General features: G+C 41.7%; 1 protein-coding gene, 1 long non-coding RNA gene and 1 pseudogene across 3 annotated transcripts; 1 reads left to right on the top strand and 2 right to left on the bottom strand.

Annotated features, from left to right (window-relative positions):
- Positions 1-1,397: 1,397 nt before the first annotated feature.
- Positions 1,398-6,721, top strand: LOC145655858 (ubiquitin carboxyl-terminal hydrolase 29-like). The gene is made up of 10 exons (XM_081709323.1): positions 1,398-1,632; positions 1,814-2,096; positions 2,188-2,227; positions 2,449-2,619; positions 2,867-2,998; positions 3,121-3,247; positions 3,406-3,542; positions 3,969-4,062; positions 4,191-4,270; positions 4,389-6,721. Exons 4-10 carry the CDS (start codon positions 2,465-2,467, stop codon positions 4,516-4,518), a joined length of 855 nt encoding a protein of 284 aa, XP_081565449.1. The 5' UTR covers positions 1,398-1,632; positions 1,814-2,096; positions 2,188-2,227; positions 2,449-2,464; the 3' UTR covers positions 4,519-6,721.
- Positions 6,722-8,073: 1,352 nt separating this feature from the next.
- LOC145655868 (homeodomain-interacting protein kinase 1-like) lies at positions 8,074-13,678 on the bottom strand (annotated as a pseudogene).
- A 735-nt stretch (positions 13,679-14,413) lies between these two features.
- Positions 14,414-19,571, bottom strand: LOC145655871 (uncharacterized). 2 transcript variants are annotated; one of them, XR_014121743.1, is made up of 4 exons: positions 19,514-19,571; positions 15,945-16,083; positions 15,455-15,732; positions 14,414-14,773 (listed from the first exon to the last, which is right to left on the bottom strand). It is a non-coding gene; the product is annotated as an uncharacterized LOC145655871 (long non-coding RNA). The 2 variants fall into 2 exon arrangements; XR_014121742.1 differs by having other exon boundaries at positions 14,414-15,732.
- Positions 19,572-25,403: the final 5,832 nt, after the last annotated feature.

The following is a 25,403-nucleotide window of genomic DNA, read 5'->3' as shown; positions in this document are numbered from 1 at the left end:
TAAAACCGAGATAACCATAGAAACGTCTTCATCTGTGCTTGATACTTTCACGGAAAAACGGAACTGCTGCTTGTCAAGCTTGTTTCATCAGGTTTTATATCATCGTCATGACGTGTTTGAATTGATCCCAGGCATATGCAGTCCTCATCAAAATCCATTCAAGTCCTAGGCTGTGAGTAAGGTAGCTAGCTATGTTCTCTCTCTGGTCACAGTTGGCAAATAAATTATGCATATAGATTGTGGGGAAAACACTTTAGCACGTGTTCTCCAAAGAAGTGTCTTAATATGAGCTATCTAGCTAGTTCCAATGTCAACTGTAATCATAACACTGGGTTTCTCTCTGTGCTCAGGTGTCTTATTCGCATGCCAGTAACATGTTAGCGATATTGCAGTAGTGTGATTTTTTATGTTGCCCGTGATGAAAGGTGACAGCGAATAAAAATCCAAACATTTTTTTTGTTCAGGTCTTTTTAACGGTCATAACCCACACATATTTATCTAACAAAAAAATCAGGTTCCCTAAACTATCCCACATGTCATACTGAAGAAAAAAAAAATCACTTGTTGCTAAGAGATAGTAGAAGCACAGTAATCCGCTACCTGTAAAAATAATTGAACGTTACAACTCTGGCTTTGAATACATTCTTATGGATTCTATTTACAGTGTGGTTATACAATAAAATAAGTTATACATTAAAATAATTGTAATTATTTACAGGTGCACACGTTTGCCAGAGCGCAAGACTAATTGCGTTTTAAAGTAACAATGCTTATAGATGTATGTCTAGAGAAATTAGGGCGCAAATGTAACTTTGTAGCCAGTTATCTATGATAAAACGTAACCTGTCATATTTGGAACATTTCTCCTTACCACAGGGCGAGACAGTGAGGATTTTAGGAAAAACATTACGCTACCTGAATTTACCAAACTATACTGCGGAAGTTAAAGAATCTTACGTTTGAAACGCATACACACACACACGTAAATAATATTTATTTTCAAGAGGGTGACAACGTATGAGAACTGAGAACTTGCATCAGTAATGACAAAATAATACATATTCAGAACATCTAAGAGTCAAAACTCCGTTTTAAAACAAAACAATGAGGTGCGCTGTATCGCGAATATCAGTTAAAGGACCTGTAAAAACCATATTTGATATTTTACTTAATTCTCTAATCGAGTAGATCACAGATTCGAACAGGATGGGCTGTGTTTGCTCGTGTATGAAGGTATGTATGTTTTTTCCTACACTTTGGGAACGATTTTAAATACGATAATCTGAAAAGGATTAAGATTTATTGTGCATGTCACGGAACGCTTCCACTGGTCACGTGGTATGGCCCGCCGCGTGCACTGGGAGTTCTTCGTTGACTGTCTCGTGCGTAACCTTGCCTATGTTGTTCAGCACACACCTGCATCGGTTTACTCTTGTCATGTTTGTATGTATTTAAACCCTTGTTAGTGTGTGCCTTATTGTCAGTCGTTGATCATGTTCGTGTTCACGGTCACAGTTTGTGTTATACGTGAGTGCCGGTGTCTGTATCGTATGTTAATAATCGTTAATAAACGTCTCCGTGGAGCGAGTCTGTACGTCCTGTTCCTTGACCAGCGGCACTCGGGCCGTTACAGTGCGTAACTAATTAGCATTTTCCTGTTAAAAAAACTAGCGCAAATGCAGATGATTAAAAAGTTTTGTTTTGTTTTGTTTTTTAAATCAAAATGAGATTCTTGTAAGAATACCGAGATATCGCTAAGTCGCGATAATACTTCATATACAAATCAATACGTTTCTACAATGCTTTTCTACAGAAAAAGAAGAAGGAGAAAACGAATAGAAGTTGGTGGAGACACATAATCTCATCCTCCAAAGTGTCTGACTCCTGCGTGGCATTAGATGGTCACGCCGCGAATGTGACCACCTCCACTTCTTGCCCCTCTTCCTCTGAGGGGTCCCTGATCTTCAGTACTGCTTCTTCCTTTTCACCTGTGGACATATCCCACAATGCCTCTTCTACCCAGTCGTGCCTTCCTGGTCAAGCCTCCTCCTCCTCCTCATATGAGTCGCTCAGGACTACAGCAGTGATTGTTCCTGGTTAGAGCTCAGCAGATTTGATCATGTTGTTCAAATGCATAGTCTGTTTTTGGTTAAGGACATTTACTCCAAGTTTCTGTTCTCTATACAGAGGCTGCAGATAAAGATGTGGACTCCGTGCGCATTGAGAGGTGGGTACATTATCAAAATTAATCTTCGTGGCAGAGAAAAGTGTGGCATGGTGGTTACCCAATGGCACTGCCATTGTAACTTCCTTGGGGCATAAAACGAGAAAAAACATCATTGTATTTTTCATTCTTCACACCTTTATCTGTCTAAGGGTTGTTATGTGAACATTTTGTGCATAACTGGCCACTGTGTATTCATCTCTCCCTTCTTTTCTGTCTCTCAGGTTTCCGGCTGTTCTGATGCAAGCAGACACTCGTGTTCAGCCGCAGAATTTATTGGGACAGCTGCTGCACGTCCTCAGGAGTAAAAGGAGGCGTCAGATTGGTCAGGGTGAGGGCCAAGGCCACACCCCCATCCATTCCGCTGTCGAACACCTCAACATTCGGCAGCTCGGGTAAAGACGAGAATACACACCGCGTTTTACTACACAGCCTATTAAGAGTAGATGATTTTACAGTTTACACAGGTGAAGCTCAGTCTTTTTCTCCTATACAAATACAAACATATTGTAATTAAATGAGCAGTAAGTCATTTAGCAGTTCTTCTTCACATTATGAAACAGCCATTATACTGACATGTAGTGGCCTGGATGTTTCAGAGCTTGTGCACTAAATCTATTTTTAACATGGATGACCTGTTAGGTTTCCCAACATTGGGAACAGCTGCTATATGAACGCCACTCTGCAGTGCCTACTGAGTATCTCCTGCTTCTGGAGACCCATCAGAGCTCAGTCATCCTGCTTGACGGATCCTTCTAGTTGCCAGATGCTCAGGTACCCGTTCAGAACCAGAGGCTTCACATGGGTCTAAATGAACTGTTTAATCATGAGTGCTTAAGGAGGTGCTGTGATGCTCAGAGATATAAACCACTTGGTCTCCCTGTTGCTGTGTGTAGATGTTTTTCAGATCTGCAGCAGGCCCGGCTCACCACTTGCAGCACAAAGCAGAAGGTGCAGCTCCTGGGAGCCCTGCTTGAGTGTGTTTCAGCCCGCTGCCCTGCATTCGAAGAGGACTATGAACAGGTCCAGCTAAATGGCCCCCTCAGCCATTCAGAACACATCAGAACCTCACGCAGTACCCTGCAGGAACTGCACACGGCCACCTTTGTTTTCTCACCGTGCTGCTGTTGAAGTCCAGGAGCAAATCCTCCTCTGATGTTCTCCTGTGCTGTCCTCCACAGGATGCTCATGAGTTCCTGATGCTCTGCTTACTGCAGCTGAAAGAGGAGGGAGAGAGACTCAGGGCCTCTTTCTTCTCTTACATCTGCCCTGTGGCAAACTTTGAGTTTCATATCAAGTCTGTGCTCACATGCACCAGGTAATTAGGTATCACTGTTGCATATCTCCTTTGTGTTAATGGACTGGTCTTAACCAGTCTTAACGTGTTTGTTTAAAGTACATTTTCTCACAGAGAGTAGGCGCTTTCTCCGGACATCTCTGTTTAAAGTATTCATGAAAGTTTCATAACATACATAACTTAAATATGAACATTTAAAATGCTCACAAGTTCAGCTTGTATTCATCACATAGCTTTCAAATCTCAGAGAGTGTGTGAGTTTGGGAAAACAACAGACATGGACTGAGCATTCTAAATGTTTTCTGCTCTGATGCTTCACATTAGATAAGATGTTATCTACTTGTAAAACTGAGCATATTAGCATGTGATAACTCACACTGTATAAGGGATGCAGGAGATTATTTCTGTGCAAATGTTGTAACATTTCTGTTCTCCATTTTGTGAAAGCTGTGGAAAGCAGAGCTGCAGAGTGGATGTTTACAACCACCTCTCTGTAAATCTGAGCCCTGCTACGACTGACAGCCTACACACTTACTTTAAGGTCGGTCACCTCACACACCCTCTTTGGATAAGGCTTCATTACCCTGTTGTAAAGGAGAGAATACAGTTATGACATGCTACCATTTTGATTTTATCACTCTCAATGAAAGGGCCTCTTTCTTTTTTCAGCCAACACTACTGGAGCGTTTTTGTGAGTGTGAAGCAGGCTGCGAGGCAACTGAAGAGGTGGAGTTTTTCACACTGCCACGGTGAGTCTCGTCTGACGTAGATGACCTTAAAGAATGAGTTTTAAACCAGTCCAACACACACACCCTCCTCCACTCACACACACTTCCAGTCCTTAAGTCACTTTTCCTCTTGGAACAGTATTTTCGTCCTCCACCTTAAGCGGTTTGACATGCTGGGCCAAAAGCTCTCAGACGTGATGGACGTCCCGTCCGAGCTGGATCTCTCTGCCCTTCCTGGGGTGGCTTCTCTCAGGCAGCAGTCGAGGTGAGCTCGTACCATCAACCCGTGCCCACATACTTCTCTGTCCACCCATTCCCATTTAGCTACAAAATGCCGACTGAATGGCTTTGTGGTTTGTCCTCAGTGGAGCAGCGGGAACCCAGGACAAACCGCAAGAAATGCAAAATGATAAACTGGGGGAAAACTCCAGTCCCCAGCCAGGTAGAGCTGTGCCATTTTCTTACAGTGGAGTGATAATATGGCTGTGTATTAGTATCTGCCATAATGACTAAGTTCTTTTAACCCATCAGTAGTAAATGAGAGAGGAGAAGGACAGGGAGCTAGAGGACAGCAAGTAAGCCTACCGGTGAGGAGAGAGAGAGACCAAAAAGAAGAGAGATGCAAGCTGAGAGAGACACAGAGACAGAATGAGAGAGAATGAAAGAGGCCTGTTAATACAGAGATGGCGTTCGATCCGTGATGCGTTTTCAGTTAATCGTATGAAAAAAAAGATGTATTTGTTTGTTGCAGGAATGTGCACCCACTGGCACCTACAGACTCCAGGCGGTGGTTTCTCATTTAGGTGACAGCATGGACCATGGTGAGTAATCTGACATTATTTATACACGTGCAGTAGAAACTATTAAATGACTAAGGACCACCGACTACTCCGACAGGCCACTATATCAGTGACACAGCTGAGGGAGAAGGACAGAGCTGGTTGTCATTCAGTGACTTAAAAGTATCAAGAAGCACTGAGCCAGCCATCCTGAAGAGCAGGACAAAAACAGCCTACCTGATTTTCTACGTGCACAGGTAGAATCTCACCTTTCAGACTTAGGAATGTAGGTACCTCAGTCTAGGAGCACTCTAACAGAAACAAGTTTTACAAGCTTATATATGTAGGGAGTAAATTAGCCTTTACTGTGCCCTGGGACTGCAGGTCTCTTGTGCATGACAGGTGAGTGAGGCCTACTCCCAGCACCGGTTGGCAGGTGCTAACCTTCTTTCTCAGTCCTTTCACCCTTCCCTCTCTGCAAAAGAATTTAAAAAATTTTAACACATTAAAATGAGCCATTTTTTATTCTCCACAAAATAGTAAATGCCCCCTCTGGCGTTCTTGTTAAAACACTTTTTCCATATTTTTAACCCATAGATGTATAACATGAATAATACTATACTTGTCAAGTCAACATATTTAGATGAGGTGTCCTAGTGTCAGTTATTGTCTTCTAATCGCTATTGGAGATGTACAAGTCCCCTTTCTTTATCCCCAACATTGTTCATACTAAAAGATTAATTTATTTTCCAAGTAGCACATGGCAGTGATTAAACACCTATTTACATGGACGTCACTTCCATCGCCACATATGAGAACACTACCAGGGTGCTTCACTGACGGAGGAAGAGCTTCAGTCCTTTTTGAGAAATAACCAACTTGTATTTTAATTTGCAGATGTTAGGAGTGAACCAGCATCTGTCTATAGTTCTTTTAATTGTGAGCACACATATTTAAACCCTTGTTTTGTTGTTGTTTGTCAGTGTTTGACCCCATGTATGCTGCTTTGTTGTGTTTTAAGACTGCCTGTTATGTTCTAAGTAGTGTTAATGCTTAATGTTCTTCGTGTTTGGTTTTGTCTTGTTCTGTATGATAATAAACGTCTGTGGCATCTGAACCGCAGCTCATCTTTGCATCCGGCTTCACGTCACAGGAACACCGACCGTTGAAGGTTGCCTCGAGCCAAGGGAAAGAAGAAAAAGGGGAAGAAGCAGTGTAGCTGCTTCTACCCAACCCATGCAGGAGAATCCTCCATACTTGTGGGAACACTCCCTGTCATCACATCAGGGGAGAGTATCTCTGGAGGATTTTGGGGGGGCCCTGGTGGTGGTCCAGGATCAGATGCTGCAGAGTCCTGCCTACCTTCACTGGATTACCGGGACCCGTACGATTACGACTACCAATATCCAGGGACAGACTCTGCAGGGTCCTACTATCCCCCCACGGACTACCAGGAGGATTACAGCAGGAGTGAGGAGTATGTTGACGTCGGCCTCAGGTCAGACACCGAATCCGACCGCTCTGAGGATCCATCAGTGGAGGTGGAGGAGGCCCGCCATGAGGATCCTTCCTGTGGTTTATAGACCGGGTCAGAGGACTCTGAAAGCGACGAGCCTCCGATGTTAGTGCTTAATGTTCTTCGTGTTTGGTTTCATTTTGTTTTGTGTGTTAATAAACATCTGTCCCATGTGAACCACGGCTCGTCTTTGCATCCTGCCTTGTCTCCCACGTCACAGAACAGCAATTCATCTACACTTCTCACAGATAAAACTATCGCTAATGGCGAAGAATAAACATGTTGCAAAAAAGCAGTAAGAGCTAGTATGCAGAAACAGTGGTGTTAGCGCGAAACAGTTTCAAAAACAGGAGTCTCCTTATGAAGGAAGGAGGTTCTTATGAACCTCTGTATTTTGACAGCAAGTATTGACCATGTGCCATTAAAACCATGCCAGGTATGGTATTAATCCACAAAATAGCACATCAAATCTAATTATTTGGCTAGTACAGGGTTATGCAATATTCCCTCAACTCAGCAAAATGCAACAGCTTGAATTACTTAACTGATTAATAATAATAAAAAATCTTTCCGGACTATAAAAACATAGCTGACCCATTCGAAAGATTAAACATCCAGTGAGTGTGTATCCTGGCATGTTAAGGTAAAAGGCGTCTCCGACTGGAATACATTTAAGCGGTTTCGGGCGCCATCTGGTGGCGACTTGGAGTCCTTATCACGCTCTCATTTCTTTTGTATGGCGGGACAAATGTTTTGTTATCCTACCTATCGAGCAGTCCTACCTAGATTTAATGCACTTATGTACATTAGCATTAGTCCAGGCTTCTGGTGTTTATTTTGGATGCATATATTATAATTAGGCTACTGTGGACATTTGTATTTTGTATAGCTACAGCACCTGTACTTCACACACGTGTAGTAATCAGATCTAGAAAGTTGCCAGCCCTATTAAAACATTAGGTTTATAGTATAATAGTTTCATTAAACAGACAAAGCGTTAATCACAATAATTTGCATGATGATTAATCTTGAACCAAAAATCTCGCCGGGAGCTGTAGTTCTCTTTCCAGACACACACCCAATAAAACTGTGCTTGATCATTTCTTATTGATAGCCACTGACTATAGGATCAATAGAATAGTACAACCAAATAACCTTTAATGTTTTGCTTTACTGTAATACAATTTAGAATTGCGATGTTACCCTTTTAAGAAGAACTGAACACATTGTGACAAGAGCAACTGGATGAAGCTTTATTGACATGCTGGTCAAGGACTCACATCCAATATGTTTAAAATACATTAATTGAGGCCAAGTGCAGCATAAAAAAATATTTTAACTTCACACAGAACCAAAACCATCAACATCAAAATATAAATGTATAAAAATATGGGTATTGTTAAAAAAAATGTTAAAAATGGGGCCTCCCACAGAAAGGCATGGCACAGTCAGCGACTTCAATTCAAAGTTTTTTATTCAAAGTAAAAAAAAACAAAAACAAAAAAACACTTGGGCAGGTTGGTGGCGCTCTACACGAACTTGGGCAGACACTTGGGGCTGAGCGGGATGTATGTGGACATGTCGGAGTGCTGCGCCGTCACGCAGCTCATGACGTTCGCCCGCCGCAGCTGGGAGTTGGGGCCAAGGAAGGGAAGGAAGGGTTAAACAACAAGATGAGTGACGGCAAGGAAAGTGTTAGGAAGGATTTCATAATGGCTTTAAAAAGACGAGGCGAGGGCACCTGGTGGGCTGGACTTTGGTGTCATCTTCGTCCTCCGAGTCGCTGGAGATGATGATGACGCTCATAGCTGGGCTGGGCGTGTCAGAGATGATAATGGGCTCCGATGCGTCGCCCATGCCATGCACGGGGGAGGACACAGGTCTGGCACAGGGTCAGAGGAGCACGTCAACACTCTCAACACACACTGCACACTCGAGTGAACACACACAACCTATCACCAAAGTGTGATGGCACAGAGCCATCCAGCACTTGTTACAACAGTTGTACCCACTATGCAGACCCACACACTAGACCAGTAGGTCTCGAGTCCTGTTCTAGGGTTCCCTTGCACTGAATTAGTGTGGAGTTTTAGCGCTAATGCCAACCATTAAAAAGTGCAATAAGAAGCAGGGAGTACCTAGCCCGGCTCTCTGCTTGGCGATCTTTTGACCTCTTGAACCCGCCCTGCTGTGCCGGTTGTCCCACCTGGCTGTGCTGGGCGAGCCAGCTGCTGAAGGTGTCATTGAGGTTGGCAGCTGTGCTGGCCCCGCCCCCCGCCCCACCCCCACTGCCAAACAGGCTCTTGCTGCCATCACACCCTGTGCACTGCCGATTGCAGATCTCCATTTTCTGGAAGCAAGATTTCACACTGCAGCGAGAGAGAGAGAGAGAGAGAGAGAGACATGGGCGGGGGGCAAGTTACAGTACTACCATTTGGATTTGTAAATTAAGATGGTGTTCCTTAATTTTTTTTAAAAACTGTGACATGTAGATTGGAAGGCCTGGAACAACTCACTGGGCACTTTGAGGGAACTGGAGGAGGTGGCTCATGGTGACAAACGGGTGCTTCAGGGCCTTCATCGGCGTGATCCGTTTGTCAGCGTCCAGCGTGAGCATCTTGTTCAGCAGGTCGATGAACTCCCGCCGGTCTGCCTTCTCCGCCGAGACGTCTGCGCCTTCCAGACTGGTCGCATTGACCTGCGTGAGAGACCCAGGGGTGAGTCATATTAAACACCAGCAGAGGGCACCGATCCACCTAAGACGCAGCAAGTTCTGCAGCAAGTTACTATGCATTGCTCTGCCTTTCGTAGATGCCGTTCTCCAGAGCGATTCATGTGCGTTCCTCATTATAACGGCACGAACGCTCGACCTTTGAGCTAGCACCTTGCTCAACCTGCTCTACAACGTGAGCCGTGGAAGCTGTTTCTCACGTTCTTCAAATTCACATCACAACAGTAAAGCAATGCGTACAGTTATGTGCACAAAAGCCAAAATAACCTGCATCATGTCGTCAAGACAGGTGAAAATGTACTTCCGTGTCTCTTTGGACTTGATGCCATGCTCTGCCTCATGCTCTGAAGGCGTCTGGAGAAAGGAAAGAAAAAAAATCAACCATTCAGCTCCACCATAAAGTTACATGACATCATTAAGTTACATCCCTTATGAAACAAACACATGGTATTTGGCATTTAAAGACTGGCAAACCTTGAGTCTCCACAGGGGGCAGCTGGAGTCAGGGCTCCTGTGGAAATAATAGTTGCTCTTGGTCCCTGCGCTCAGCAGGTACTCTGCTGGTAGGCCCTGCGTCTGGGAGATGTAACGGATCTGCAGAGACACCACACGGCAAGAGGATTACGACTTTATTTTGTGTTCATCCTTCCATTTTCAAAATGCATGTATAAAAAAAAAAAGAAAAGAAAAACAGGCCATAGAAACTCTTATTTATATTATTCCTAAAAATAAGCTAGCCAAAGCAGTAGCTAAAAGCTCAAACCATACATTCACTCTCTTCCTTGCTAGCCATTATGGACTCCCTAACAAACTGCATAGTTAGAAGAACGGCCATTTCCATTAGCAACACTACGCCACTCTTTTCACAAACAAGATTTACGTCTTCATCACACAGTGAGAAAAGTGTGAAAAGAAAGTGAAAGAACCGACCCCAAATCAGCGAAATTCTACAGAGCTCCGTGAATCCAAGCCCAAGATGCGTGAAAAAGACTAGGCACAGCTCAAAGGCCCGTGTGCTTACCTGATCATATTCAGAGGCTCCCGGATACAGGGGGGAGCCCAGAAACAGCTCGGCGATGACACAGCCCAGCGACCACATATCCACGGCCTCGCAGAAAGGGAGACCCAGGATGATCTCAGGTGACCTAGACCAAAAACACAGATATCGCCATCATGAAATCAGTCTCGGCTGATTCCCTAGTTTGTGGTGATTCGGCGGCAATTGCTTTAACACAAAGGGTGCTGAATTCATTCATGAAAATGTAAAAGATTTAAATAGTATTTTGTTGATGAGTCCAGGTTTTTTTTTCCCCCCTACACACCACTTTACATTACACACCCACTATTCTAACATGGAACTATATGCAAAAATGCACTGACACTACAATGATGTTCTGTTTTCCATTAAGTAAATACAGAGTATCAATGCAGTTAAACACTGTTACTCAGTAAACAACACTGTTAATTAATGGTATAGCTACAATGCAACAGCAGTTTTGTATAGACATGACCAATACTAATATTACCAAAGCCTGCAACTCGGAGCATCCTAACTAATCTCAGACACTGAAGAGGGTTCATCAGGTATTTTGCTAAATAACAGCACTCACATGAATCACTAAAATTAAATCACTTATAAATCAAATATGAATCAGTCGTGCTCCAGTTAACTGTAATGCTTATCACGATTTTAATGTGTAGCAGGGTCATCGCAACTGCCAAAATGTGCAGCTCTACTCTAAAGCACACTCGAGTGCAACAAGTGCACACTTATTTCTAACACGCCTCAGCACGTGTCTCTCACCGGTAGTATCTGGTCTGCAGGTAGCTGGAGCACACGGCCTCGGAGACGTGGCTAGCCGAGCCGAAGTCGATGACTTTGACCCTGTACGGCTGCCTGACGGGGTCCACCAGCATGATGTTTTCGGGCTTGAGGTCGGTGTGGATCAGGCCCAGGCTCTTCAGCTTCATGAGCGCTTTGGCGACCTGCTGCAGCACGGGCCGGACGCACTTCAACAGAAGCGGGCTGAACATGCTGTCCTTCAGGAAGTCGTAGAGGCTCTGCCCCAGCATCTCGAACACCAGGCACATGTGCTTCTTGTGCTGGAAGCACTCATACGCACGCACGAAGTTGAACTCGTCTGCGTTCTCCCTGCTCAGCCGTCTCAGGATGCTCACCTGAGGAGGAGCAAATGAGGAAAGACAGATTTAATTTTTCTGCACTTTTTTTTTTAATACACATCCAAACAGGTATGGCTTATGCAATTGTAGCTAAGCCTTCTTTTTATAGTAAGCTTCAAGCTGTCGATGTGTTATCTGAACTAGTTCCTACTGATGCTTTGAAAATTAGAACTAGTGTGCTGATACCAAACACAAGTGTTTTTGTGCTACCCTGGCTGTATACAGATTCCACAGTGTGAGTTAGCACATCTGATACCAACAAACAGAATCGGGGCTACAGCTGATTCCATATCAAAAGCTCCAAAAAAGCAGGCAAAACTTTCCCACCTCGATCTGACCCTGTCGAGCAAAGAATGGATGGTTTTTCAGTATCTTGATGGCAACCATTTCATTGGTGTCCTTCTAGGAGCATTTGGCCACCTGGCCAAAACTTCCACAACCAAGGTAGTGCAGAACCTCGTAGCTGTTGGAGGCAGAGCAGAGGATTTCATTCTGCACCAGCTGGTATTCGCAATCACTTATCGATTTGCTGCTATCTGCGGTACAACCGGAGTACGCAATGGACTGGGTGGAAGAGGTGGTTGTTCCGCTCCTGGCCACGCGCTTGGACAATGAAGGGGTGTAGAGATCCTCCAGGATCTGTACGCTGTCGCTGCTGTGTTCCCCTTCTCTCTTCCTCTTCAGGCTGCACCGCTTCTGACGGGCGTCTTCTCCCCGCTGGCTGGACGACGACGCAGCCTTGTCTGAGGCTCCAGAGGGGGAAAAGACCAGGGCAGGTAAGCCATCGGTTGAACTGAACCCTGGATCCGAGGGCCAGGGCGTCCCCGGCCGAATCCGAGGACCAGGACTCCGCAGGTAGTAATTGCTCTCGAATTTTACTTTCTTGGCGATCCCACTGGAGGAATCTGAAGGGGAAGAGAATATTCCTTTAGGGAAAGATGAAAACAGGGCCACTAACCAAAGGAATGCTATGCAGATCTAGTTAGGGGCTATATTCAAAATTAAAACTAAAACAGCAGATTAAAAAACAACAACAACAAAACACGATCTATGATTTAGCTAACGCTAGCTAGCTAACGCTAACGCTAACCGCTAGTTAACTTCATAACTTACCCTCAGTGTTGATTATTTTCCCACCTTTAACCTTACGGAAAGAAGGCTCAAGAAAACCGAACGGATATAATTCATGATCATCCATGTTGTGCTGTGGTTCTTAATTTAAAGAATTGAAATTATTAGCACGCTATATCGACCGGAGTGAGAAGATTTCCACCAAATATCAATTCGCTACTCTACGGACTCTTCGTTCCATGGCAACAAGGTGACATGGACAGGTGTAACGTCATAAAATGGAATTTCAAGTGCACGTATTGAACCTCGCCAGTAGACAAGATAAAAGCTCACATTTATTTTACTCTTTGTCCAGACATAATCAAAACTAGTGTCTGCTTGTCCGCCTGCTGCACCTACGGGCCCAAACTGGCAGACTCATATAAATCACTTGATAGCATCGAATATTAAGTACTACATTTATCAACATAACATTTCTTAGGACTAATACATCTACCTGCTTACCGATTTCAGCCGTCTACATGCATCCGTTCTCCAGAATCCCACGCTAAATATTTCGTGCTTTTCTGGTAAATTTCCACAACAATCGTGCCTGTCATTTTAAATGGCATTTTAAAACATGCTTCCAGTATAAGATAACTTCAGATTTTGTCAAAGAAAATTCAATTACATAAAAAGTGGGGTGGGTGACTATTATTTACTTCATATGTTTCCTGGGCAAGTGGCGTGATTGGCAGGTGTTTCAACAAATGGAGGAGGTTTAGATGAAAACGTAGACCCTTCACTTGTCTTATTTAGTTCTCCTTTTAACCGTTTAAAGGTCCGCGTGCTGTCAATCAGCTTCCCATTTATTATAAGAATGATTTGAACGCCAATACTTTTGGACATCATGGAAAGGAAGAGGCTTATTTGAGCTGAAGTTTATGTGGAGTTGTTTGGGAGCTTCTAGCATGGACTAGCTACAATGTATAAAGTATACTATTTCTTTACAGTATTATGGTATAGATTCTGTGGATTCCATATATACATTCAATGTAAAATGTTGCCCAGTTATGTCAGAAATAGCAAACAAAAACCACAGGCTCCAAGTTACTGAAAGAGAAGTATTAAATGAGGTCCTGGTAGAACATACGTGCAAGTTTGTCAGACATGTTCATGAGGAGTTTAACTGAAGCAAAATCCTCATCACACACCCAAGGAGTCAAAGCCTGCAAAATCCCCAAGTAGCAAGACTGCATCCAGGTAGCACTTGCTGATGGAAAGCAAAAAAATAGTGCTGTATCCTGCTCTGTGCCTCATCCACTGTACCAGTCTCTTAGTATTGGACTTAGTGTGTTTAATCAATCTTTGACTGTGCTGATTACATTTATGTCATTTAGCTGACACTTTTATTCAAAGCGACAATTATGACTGAGTACGATTTGAGCAATTGAGGGTTAAGGGTTTTGCGCGGGGGCCCAACAGTGGCAACGTGGCAGTGAACCAGCAACCTTCCGAGAACAAGTCAAGTACCTTAACTGCTGAACTACCACTGCCTGTGTTTATATATTGTACAATTAAAGATTTTGCAGTTACTTGGATTTTGTCAATATAGCAACATGCCCTCAGTCCAGCAGAACAGGAAATCTGAAACCTCATAAATTACCCGTTTCAATTTTTGTTTTCTATTTTAAACACACACAATCCCAAAAAAGATTTCTCTGTAGTAATACAGTTCACTACTATAGTTATAGAATTAGCTCCAATTAGCCTACAATATCCCTTTAAATTAAGCCAAAATTCAAAGTCTGAGGTGAAGATCCTATAAAGGTTACATAAGAGCTTGATGTTACATGTGTTTTGAACAAATACTGCCACTAAGTTCCAAAGAACTATTTTTTATAGTTATACCTCCCATGGAATTCAAAATACAACAATCAACTTGTTAAACACATTAATCACACATTGCATTTGAGATACATTTAATACAGTTTGTTAGTCTGTTTGTAAAAAACACTATTTTTTTAAAAAAATGAAGGCATTAAAACAAACAATAAGCCCAGAAACTACAATAATCAAGTTCAATAATCGAGCTGATGTTCAATGTCCGAATCCCTCATGTCTCTCCGTGGTAAGGAGGTAAGGATACAGGCTTTCCTCTGGCCGAGCGAGTAGGCCACGGGCCAATGGTAGGGCTGGTCAGGGAGCTGGTGACGAAGGGAGCTGCTTCCTGATCTATCGTGGGATGACATCACAGACTGCTGGACCTGTAGGAGGAGCCAAAACAAAAAAAAGGGCACCAAGATATCGATAGGTATGTCAATATTCCCAGGCCCCAGCTAAACTACTGCCCAACATTGGAAACCTATTATAGCGTGTAATTATTATGAACCTATTATAGCGTCTAGATTCCACTATTACTGCCTCGTAGTAGCAGGGCTCTGCTGTACTATAAATGTGTTTCTGTCTTCTACTAAAAGTCTCTTTTGGCAGTGTAATTTATTTTGGTCAAATGGCTGCATGACCGTTTTCAAAACAAATTTATAGAGGTGTTGGTGAGGTGATCCTTCCTGAGTTCCCCGGCCAGCAGAGCATGAATGACCTGAGTGGGCGAGCAGCTCTGCACCATGGCACCGAGCGCAAGGTCCTTGTCCTCCCTGATGAAGAGGTTGCTTTCGCCCGCCTTGTGCGGCAGCATGCAGGCAACCAACTCCGCCTTGGCGTCCATGGCCCTCCACAGGTCGGTGGACATGTGCGCCAGTGTTGTCATGGAAGCACGCGACACCATGGAGCTCAGATTCTTCAACTGAGACAGTGGACATGGGGCTCAGGTGTTCAGGCACTCCATGGGGATGTGCCTGTTTAAACACGCCGATCGGACTCATCCGATATGTGGCAGATTTACTTGGTGTGTCAGAGAAGGAAAAGCATCAGTTTGTACTACCTACCATGTTTAAGGACAAGATATTCCTCGCTAGAACATTCCAAATTGACTCTTCATCAAGTTAGAACCATTTTGGTCACAAAACAGAGCAATTCCAGCTCGGACAGCAAAATGCGAAGCTCCTTTTTGGGCCATTGTTTATATGATTTGATTAGAGAATCTTTTGTCCCTGAGAGGGCCCCTCTGGACCACAGTCAGGCACACATCGTGGAGCTTGGGAAGCAGGATGTCGGTGTGGTTCTGGGCCAGAGACTGCACCAGAGTCAAGCTCCCCTTCTTCTTCTCCCTAAAACAGCGTTAGAACACGGTGTACATACCTGGTGTTATGATATCGGTAATGCTAAACAGGTTTCATTAATAAAATAAACTTTTAAAAACACAGAAACAAATGTATTCGCTGTCAGGGTGACCCTCACTAATTTTTATATTTATTTTTCCAAAGCATGCCATTTGTGTATTTTTAGGTATGCTCTGTAATTATAGCTCTTTGCCACCTGCCTGAAGTGGGGCCGCTCTTCTCTGACAGCAGCCTGTGGGCCGCGGATCCTTCGCTCTCTCTGGGGCTCATCCAGTGGTGGGAAATGGCTCACAGAGGAAGCATCTGCCTCAGAGTGGGAGCTACTCTGGCTTTTCCTCAGGAGATCAAATCAAAAATCAAAATCAAAAGTTATTTATATAGCGCTTTTTAGAACAGATGTCACAAAGCACCTTTACAAATGTCCAAGTCCAAGCCACCAGTGAGCAAGCCAAGGCTGACAGTGGCAAGAAAAACCCCACTAGAGCATGAGGAAGAAACCTTGAGAGGAACTAAAACTAAACGGTGGGCCCATCCTCCTCTGGCTGACAACAGTCACCACAATAATAACAATTTAAAGAGAAAAATATCATTATAAAATGAAAAAACAAGTAAAGTGTCTTGGTACAAGTAAAGAACCTGCACCTTTCGATCTAAGCAGACATGGTGGTTTATAATGAACTAAGAGTTCTCTAAGGAACTGTGGAGCAAGACCATTCAATGCTTTGTAGGTAATTAGAAGTATTTTATAATCAATATGAAATTTTATTGGGAGCCAATGTAAAGTATCTTAGATAGCCGTGATGGATTCAGATTTTGTCGTTCTAGTGAGCACTCTGCCTGCTGCATTTTGAACTAGCTGGAGCTTGTTTAACCACTTTGTAGTACAGCCTAATAGTAGGGCATTACAATAGTCCAATCTTGAAGTAATAAATGCATGGACTAGCTTTTCTGCATCATGTGAGGAGAGCATGTTTCTAATCTTAGAAATGTTCCTAAAGTGGAGAAAGGCCTTCCTAGAAATATTATTTACATGAGCTTCGAACGAGAGACTGGGATCCATGATACCTCCAAGATCTTTATCTGTTAGGGAAGATGTGACTGTGATTTCACTGAGGTTCATTGAGTAATTAGAGGATCTAGCTGTCTCTGTGTCTAATAGAAGCACCTCTGTTTTGTCAGGATTAAGTGAGAGAAAGTTTCTCAACATCCTTTATGCATTCGGTTCTGATTCAGATATGCGCTTAGCTGCTGAACTACAGCTTTTTCTAGGATCTTGGAAATAAATGGTAGGTTTGAGATCGGTCTGTAGTTTGACAGCTGACATGGGTTGAGGTTAGATTTTTTGAGAAGTGGTCTGATTACTTCAAATTTGAATGATTTAGTAACGTAGCCAATATTTAAGGATTAGTTTATTAAATTTAGTAAAGGTTCAATAACTTCAGGTAGAATTTCTTTAAGAAAGTGTGTGGGCAGTGAATCTAGTAAGCACTGGAGGACTTTGAGCGCGACATCAGATATGCAATTTCTGGCTCTTGGATAGGTGTAAAGGATTCAAAAGTCATTTTTGGCTTGGTTGTTCTTGGTTGTACCTAAGTAGTTGCCCGATGTCATATTAATGCTCTTAACGTTATCTCTAATGTGCTTTATTTTCTCATTGTAGAAATTCATGAACTCCTTACTACTATGGTGGTGATGTAATCTGAGCATTGGTGTCAATCTTATTCTTAGTTAGATGGGCAATTGTACTAAAATGAAATCTAGGATTATTTTTTTCTTTTTCTATTTGGTTTGAGAGATAAGCTGTTCGAGCGGTAATAAGTGCTTTTCTAAACTTGAGAAGGTTCTCCTTCCATGCAAGCCGGAAGACTACAAGCTTAGTGTGGTGCCATTTACATTCAATTTTTTATTTAAAATGTGAAAGTGTTTTGATTTAAATTGCAAATGTGGTCATTATACCAAGGTACCAATTTTTTGTCCCTAATGTTTTTATTCTTAAGTGGGGCAACATCATTAAGTGTGCAGCAGAATACTGATTCTAAGCATTCAGTTATTTGATGAAGTTCTGTGGCGTTTGAGGGCATCCTAGTCACAAATAGTATGTCTGGGAGACTGCCAATGTCATGTTATGGCCCCACCCCCTCCTCAAACGTCTTGGTTTGTGTGTGTTCATCCGTGTTGCCATGTCCTCTCGTGTTGTCCACCTGTTCTGCATTATGTGTAATCGTCTTTAATGTATATACATCTCCTGTGTCGTAGTGTGTTTGTTGATGTTTAAGGTGTACAGAGCATGTGGGTTGTTTTATGTATCATTCGTGTGTGTAATAAACGTCTGGTTAATCGTGCCTCTTCCCCGCATCCTGTTTACCTCGAGACGTTACAGAAACACCAACCGAAGAAGGATGCCTGGGAAGGGTAGGAAGAAGGGGAGGAAGGGGAGTAGACACACTTCCCCAGCTCGTGCATGCAATTCCCCCGTGTTCTTGGCTACCCTGCTGACTCCCACAATACGGGAGTGTGGTCCTGGGACGGAAGTGGAGGAGTCACAAGGGACTACGTCCGACTACCGTGACTGGTATAATGATTTCCAGTCCTCGGAGTTGTGTGCAGCAGAATACTGATTCTAAGCATTCAGTTATTTGACCAAGTTCTGTAGGGTGTGAGGGCATCCTAGTCGCAAATTATATGTCTGGTAGTTTGCCAATAAAACCAGGTGCAGTGGCTGATGTGATTGTGCGTACATAGTTCAAATGAAATTAAGGAATGGTCTGAGATGGAGTAGTATAACTACATCTACACCATAGCTCAGTACTAAGTCAGGCGTATGTCCACCAGAGTGTATGGGTTCTGTTATACATTGGGTAAAACGAACTGATTCTAATATAGAACTAAAGGCCCATCAGAGGGTCTTGGCCACTATCAAAGTGAATATTGTTGAAATCACCAACAAAAATGTAAAGGAAATCTGCAAATTCCTTAATAAATTCTGAGTAGCGTCCTGGTGGCCTGTAGATGCCTGGAAGAGGCTGGGTGGGCTTTTTATCGCTGGCTACATGATTTATGCTAGTAAAAATAATTTCAAAGGCTTTCTGGTTTATGCTTAATGTGTCAATAGAAATAACTGCAATGTCACCTCCACGGCTAGTTAGACGAGGGTGGTGTACATAGCTGTAGCCAGAAGGACACGCTGCATTTAAAGCTATGTACTCGTTTGGCTTGATCCAGGTTTCTGTTAGGAAAAGTACATTACATCTATGATCTGTTAGTATTTCAGTTATCATGAGCATTTTAGACGCTGATGATCTAACATTTAGCAAACCCAGCTTTAGATAAAAGGAGTTTTCTGTGAATCAGTTACTTTAATACTAATTATGTTATTAAGAGCATACTACAGCATCGGACATCGCCTTCGCTAATTGACACACCTCTTCAATATTATTTTTAGTAATCTCTGACTGACGAAGGCGTATATCGTTAGCTCCTACGTGAATAACTATCTTAGAAAACCCATGCTTGCCTAAAACCTTAACACTACCTGCAACATCCGGCGCCCTGGCACCTGCTATACAGCTAACTGTTGCTGCTGGTCTCCCTAAAGGCCTGCTAATTTCACGTGTCGCAAAATAAAGTCCCCTATAACCAGAGCACTTCTAGCGCTTGAGTCTTCTCCGTCAGACTAGCAATTCAACTACACTTCTCACAGATAAAACTATCGCTAACGACGAAGAATAAACATGTTGCAAAAAGCTAAATGTTAACGTTACTTACGTTTCTGGTAGTTCCTTAGATGTAGTTTGTGATGATAAAGTAGTTCGATGGAAGTTGCCACCATACCTGGTATGGTATTAATCCACAAAATAGCACATCAAATCGAATTATTTGGCTAGTACAGGGTTATGCAATATTCCCTCAACTCAGCAAAATGCAACAGCTTGAATTACTTAACTGATTAATAATAATAAAAAATCTTTCCTGACTATAAAAATATAGCTTACCCATTCGAAAGATTAAACATCCAGTGAGTGTGTATCCTGGCATGTTAAGGTAAAAGGCATCTCCGACTGGAATACATTTAAGCGGTTTCGGGCGCCATCTGGTGGCGACTTGGAGTCCTTATCACGCTCTCATTTCTTTTATATGGCGGGACAAGTGTTTTGTTATCCTACCTATCGAGCAGTCCTACATAGATTTAATGCACTTATGTACATTAGCATTAGTCCAGGCTTCTGGTGTTTATTTTGGATGTATATATTATAATTAGGCTACTGTGGACATTTTCTATTTTGTAAAGCTACAGCACCTGTACTTCACACACGTGTAGTAATCAGATCTAGAAAGTTGCCAGCCCTGTTAAAATATTAGGTTTATAGTATAATAGTTTCATTAAACAGACAAAGCGTTAATCACAATCATTTGCATGATGATTAATCTTGAACCAAAAATCTCACCGGGAGCTGTAGTTCTCTTTCCAGACACACACCCAATAAAACTGTGCTTGATCATTTCTTGTTGATAGCCACTGACTATAGGATCAATAGAATAGTACAACCAAATAATCTTTAATGTTTTGCTTTACTGTAATACAATTTAGAATTGCGATGTTACCCTTTTAAGAAGAACTGAACACACTGTGATAAGAGCAACTGGATGTAGCTTTATTGACATGCTGGTCAAGGACTCACATCTAATATGTTTAAAATACATCAATTGAGGCCAAATGCAGCATAAAAACTTTTTTAATTTATACAGAACCAAAACAATCAACATTAAAATATATAAAATATATAATGTATAAAAATATGGGTATTGTTAAAAAAAACAAAAAAGAACTAACCCTAACCCTAACTGTACGCTAACCAAACCCTAATCCTAACCCTAAACCAGTAGCACAGATGTGTGTCCCAATTTGTCTGGGACAGCAAGAGATAGATAGATAGATAGATAGATAGATAGATAGATAGATAGATAGATAGATAGATAGAGAGATAGAGAGATAGATAGATAGATAGATAGATAGATAGATAGATAGATAGATAGATAGATAGATAGATAGATAGATAGAGCTACTTGAAAAGAAATGTGAGCTATGTCCTATTTTCCTTTCTTTACTGCAACACTATCATGGGACCCAATGTTAATGCCTTTCTTTTGTTCCACTTTCCCACTGTTCACTTTACTATGTTGTGAGATGCTATGAAAGGAAAAATAAAACATGCCACAACTACTGTACGCATAATAAAGCACAAATAGAACATGAAAGTCCAAGCTATTGTGATCTTTGGCGTCCCAAGAGCTCGTCTGCGACTGCCTCTTGCCGTAGTTGTGACAAGTCACCACAAGAGGTCTCTGTTAAAGCAAACACACAAAAAAGACAGGTCTTCTGTGACCTACGGCATTAATTCTGCTTACTCCAGATACAAAAACAAGTATACAATTTTGCAAAAGGTGCAGTCTTGTATGTGAGATTTGTTTATAGATCTGGGAAATGTCAAAGTATATGTATCCATACCCTGCCTGTTCAGACACAGAACAAATGTGTAAATATAATAGATAAATGCATTTATTATAATAATTTTAACAGAATTCAATACATATATTTTGCATAATTGATGAGAGAAACATTATCAAATAAAACCAAGACAAACAGCTGGAAAAGAATCGCGAAGATCCCTTTTTTAAGTGCACACTGTTCAAGTTCAAGTTTGGTTTATTCGTCACATACATAGTCATACACAGTATAACTGTTTGCACAGACAGCAGTGCGAGCCACTGCTAACCAGACTGGATCTGCTTCTCCAGAAAGTTGGTTATTTCAGTGATCAGTAACATATAATTTTCTAATTTAAGGCATATGTTTTGAACAGTTTGCATACTTTTAGGGCACGCACACTGGCTTTGAAAATTACGTGAACTGGCTTTGATGTGGTATGAATGAACAAACAGAAATAAAATGGATCATTAACAATGCATTGGTCAAGGAATGTGCAGTCATGCAACCCGCAGTCCCTCGCTCGCCCTTGGCCAAAACTAGTCGAGGAATAGCAAAGCCATTCCTGATACGGTAGGCTTGGAAAAAACTCCAGTTGTTTCTGCACAGTCCGAGTTCACTACGTCTCAGCGCCACCGAACCAGAGACAGTAAATCCCCTGGCACTGCAGGTACACGGGCATCTCGTCGTTCACGGAAAAAGCAGGATGTGGTTACTTTACAAGTTTTATCACACTAGGTTCTTGTCCGTTATCACACTTTGGGCCCTTAACACTTTTCAGTGCATTCCACATCTGAGAGTGGTGTTGGGGAGGGGTGGATTGTAATTTACAGCTTTTATCTGAAAACCATTTCTTTTTTTCACACCTACACTTCTTTCTTAAAGCCGTGTTTTACGGTACTTCACTCCTTTAGTTCACAGTCGTAATTGTAAGCGATACATCTAAAAACTTTTGTCAAGACCTCTGAACGAACATGGACATGGCTCATCCGTTTTGAACAGGTAAGCAATTCAGTAATGCTTAACTAATTCATGCTATACTTTATATTAGTATAAGTTACTAAAAAGGCTAAAGTGTATCTAGTTATTTATTTAGCTAATGGTTGAAATAATTTATCATGCACTGTATGATTTAACTCGGTAGGGCTTAGCGTCATAATTAATTTTTAGGTCTAGATAAAACATACATCTTAACAAACGATCATTACATATTATGTACATTATGTACGTATCTATTCTTTTTGCGAGCTAGGAAAGGATATTATCTTTATTCTGATTATTTTTGATCAATATCAAATATGACCATTGTGTTTTAGAGTACGTTAAACATTTTGATTGACTGAAACTCGATGGCTATTCTTATTCTCATGGCTAGCTATACAGAAAAACTTTAACTTCGAAGTAGGTAATTCTATTTACTTAAATGAATCATTAAATGATGTAACATCTATTTGTTCTGGTAAAGAAGATACCATCATGATGATCTTTTTATGCTCACGGTTTATAATTCTATTTTATGTATCTCCATAGGTTCACACGATCACGAGTTCCTTGTTCCTGATAACATTGTATGGTGTTATACATGTTGGCAACCTCTGTATGATGAGCTGATGAACAAAATAAACCCGAGTTACAATTTTTTTCAGTTTTAAAGGCCACTAAAGTCTTTTGCAGCTCCTCTTCATAAAAGATCCCATCTATATTTTCCCCATCAAAATCCCGTAATTTGTATACAGGAGGGTCTCTCCTTAGACATTCAGAAACGGTAAAATATTCATCCATAAAGTGATTCATCCTGCTCGTACCCTTTCTCAAAATGTCTTTTTAATCGTGACATTCTGATGGTATCACCGAGTCTAAACTTCAATCTTAGTTTTTCCACCTTTTTCGGTTGAAACAACCCATACAAGGTTTTAAACACTGTGAAGGAATTTCCTTCGTTCACTTCAACGGGTTTCATTTGAATGCTTCTGTGAAAGCTGTTGTTATAAGCATGAACCAATTCTTGTACCACATCGATGTATTTTCTCGTATTGATGGCTGTGAAGTATCTCCACATTCTGGTTTTCAACATCCTGTTGAACCGTTCACACACTGATGCTTTTTGTCCCGTCCCAGTAGCAAATTGATTGACGTTGTTTTTTTCATTAATGTTTTGAAACTTTTATTAAAAAATTCTTTCCCTTCATCAGTCTGAAGTTTTTTAGGAACTCTGCCTTCTTTTAGAATTGAAACAAAGGCTTTGGTAACCTCAGCACCTGTCTTGTTTTTCATCATGCATACCCAAGCATACTTGGAAAGTATATCTATACACGTTAGCATAAATTTCATGTTCCCGTTATGTTGGTCATGTCCAACAAATCGGCCTGGCATTGTTCATCTGTGTTTTTTTACAATGACTCTGTTTCTTTTAAATTTCACAGAGATTGGTTTATGTAGCATGTATGCATCCTGAGCTGCTAACCAGTTTTTGATTTCCTTATCATCAATCCGTTTACCGATTTCATCCACCACGGAACTTTGCAGACTCTTGACCCCTCCATAGGATCCTGGGTTTGAAGGAGTGTAGTAAATATTTTTCAGCAGATGTTCAGTCATGGCGAAATGATTGAAATACAATGAAAAGAGTGCTAGATTGGATTATGGTTTTATTAGCATCTTTTCAGCAAAAGAGGTTATGTTTACGTTACATTCAATTAAAAATGAAAGCATGCAATCAAAGGTTTTATATACATCAACCTTTTCATCGTTACTTAGTTTCAAAACACATACATCTATTACATATGTGAATATAGATATATAATGTATGCCCGTTTTTACATTCATCGGGTTTTCAAACATATGTGAAATAACATGACATATATATATATATATATATATATACATATACATATGTGTAAAGGATAACATGTATTATTGGCTTCCGATACTAGAGAACTCCACTGACTAGACTCACATACTACACACATCAGCTTTTCCAAATTATATGCGGATTTGATATTATCAGTTTACGGTTCTGACTCTATTTTCAAGGGTTTTACAGAACAGCGTGATCAACTTCGTCCTCAGCACTCTTTTTTTTTTCTCGGTTAAAGGACCAGCGCTGGTGTCCATGCAGATTCCCATTTGGCTCAAGTACCAGGGTTCAGGCTTGTGTGCAGCTTCTAGTAGTATTCGACATTGTCGTATACCTGCTCCCCGCACGCTATCGTTTTCATTGTTCAGGTTTTCATGCAGCTTCCAATAGTCCATGACGTCGTCTTGTACCTGCTCCCCGCACACGCTATTGTTTTTTACTATGAACTCTTTGAGAGTGGATTTGATATTCTGTTCTTCCTGCAGGTCGGTTACCACTACCTCAGTGATTGCCTGAATCTTGCTAGAGGATGGAGGTATCTGAATGCCACACAGCTTCAAAGCTCTGGCTAGAGTATGTATGAACCACGGCTTGAACAGTTTATTGTATCAGCTTAGGTGCGTTGAGGCTGAAATAGGATTCATCCGGATCGTACAGGCATGTGTGCTGACGCTGACTAGGATGGTCAATAGCACAGCCGTGACAGTTTTCTCTCATATCTTCATCAATAATTATATACATCAGATTCCTGATCACAGCTCGAACGACGACTGCTAGCACCGGTGGGTTGATGCACCCATCGGTTTCATTGTTATTCATGTTTTCACTAAAGCTTGTTTCAGCGGGTCCGCTCTCACTGTCATTCACACCTGCAAGAGCCACTTTATTGTCATGAGTTCATTGTTGGAGTATAAAATATCGGACCTGTTTCTAGACTCATTGTTTCAAGCTGTAATATTTCGGCGGGTCCATGCCCCCCCTATGCATATTAGATGGGCGGGAGTGTGTGAGGTGGGTGTAGGAAATGTTTCTCTTTGTCTGTTGTTCGTAGGCAGTTGGCTAGGCAGAAGGAATCGTGGGTCTGACCAGGTGGGACCACAGACAAGTTCAAGTTCAAGTTTGGTTTATTCGTCACATACATAGTCATACACAGTATAACACGCAGTGAAATGGTGGAGAGTGCTCTGTCCAAACTGAGGAAGAGAACCAGGGGTGCATAGAGAAAAAAATATATATACAGATAAATATATATATTCTATGTATGTACAAAAATATATTAACAATGTATGTACAATATATGCATATTATGATTA

This window comes from Electrophorus electricus, unplaced genomic scaffold (genome assembly GCF_041902795.1).
Source record: "Electrophorus electricus isolate QZ-2024a unplaced genomic scaffold, ASM4190279v1 Scaffold38, whole genome shotgun sequence".
Taxonomy (NCBI): Eukaryota; Metazoa; Chordata; class Actinopteri; order Gymnotiformes; family Gymnotidae; genus Electrophorus; species Electrophorus electricus.
The sequence above is the reverse complement of the archived record's forward strand: the minus strand, read 5'-3'. Positions and strand labels throughout refer to the sequence as shown.

Excerpts from the sequence above, each read along its gene's own strand:
- LOC145655858 (XM_081709323.1), top strand. The coding sequence starts at position 2,465 with ATGCAAGCAGACACTCGTGTTCAGCCGCAGAATTTATTGGGACAGCTG. Across the intron at positions 2,620-2,866 it reads CTCAACATTCGGCAGCTCGG|GTTTCCCAACATTGGGAACA; the intron begins GTAAAGACGAGA and ends ATGACCTGTTAG. Across the intron at positions 4,063-4,190 it reads GCCTACACACTTACTTTAAG|CCAACACTACTGGAGCGTTT; the intron begins GTCGGTCACCTC and ends TTCTTTTTTCAG.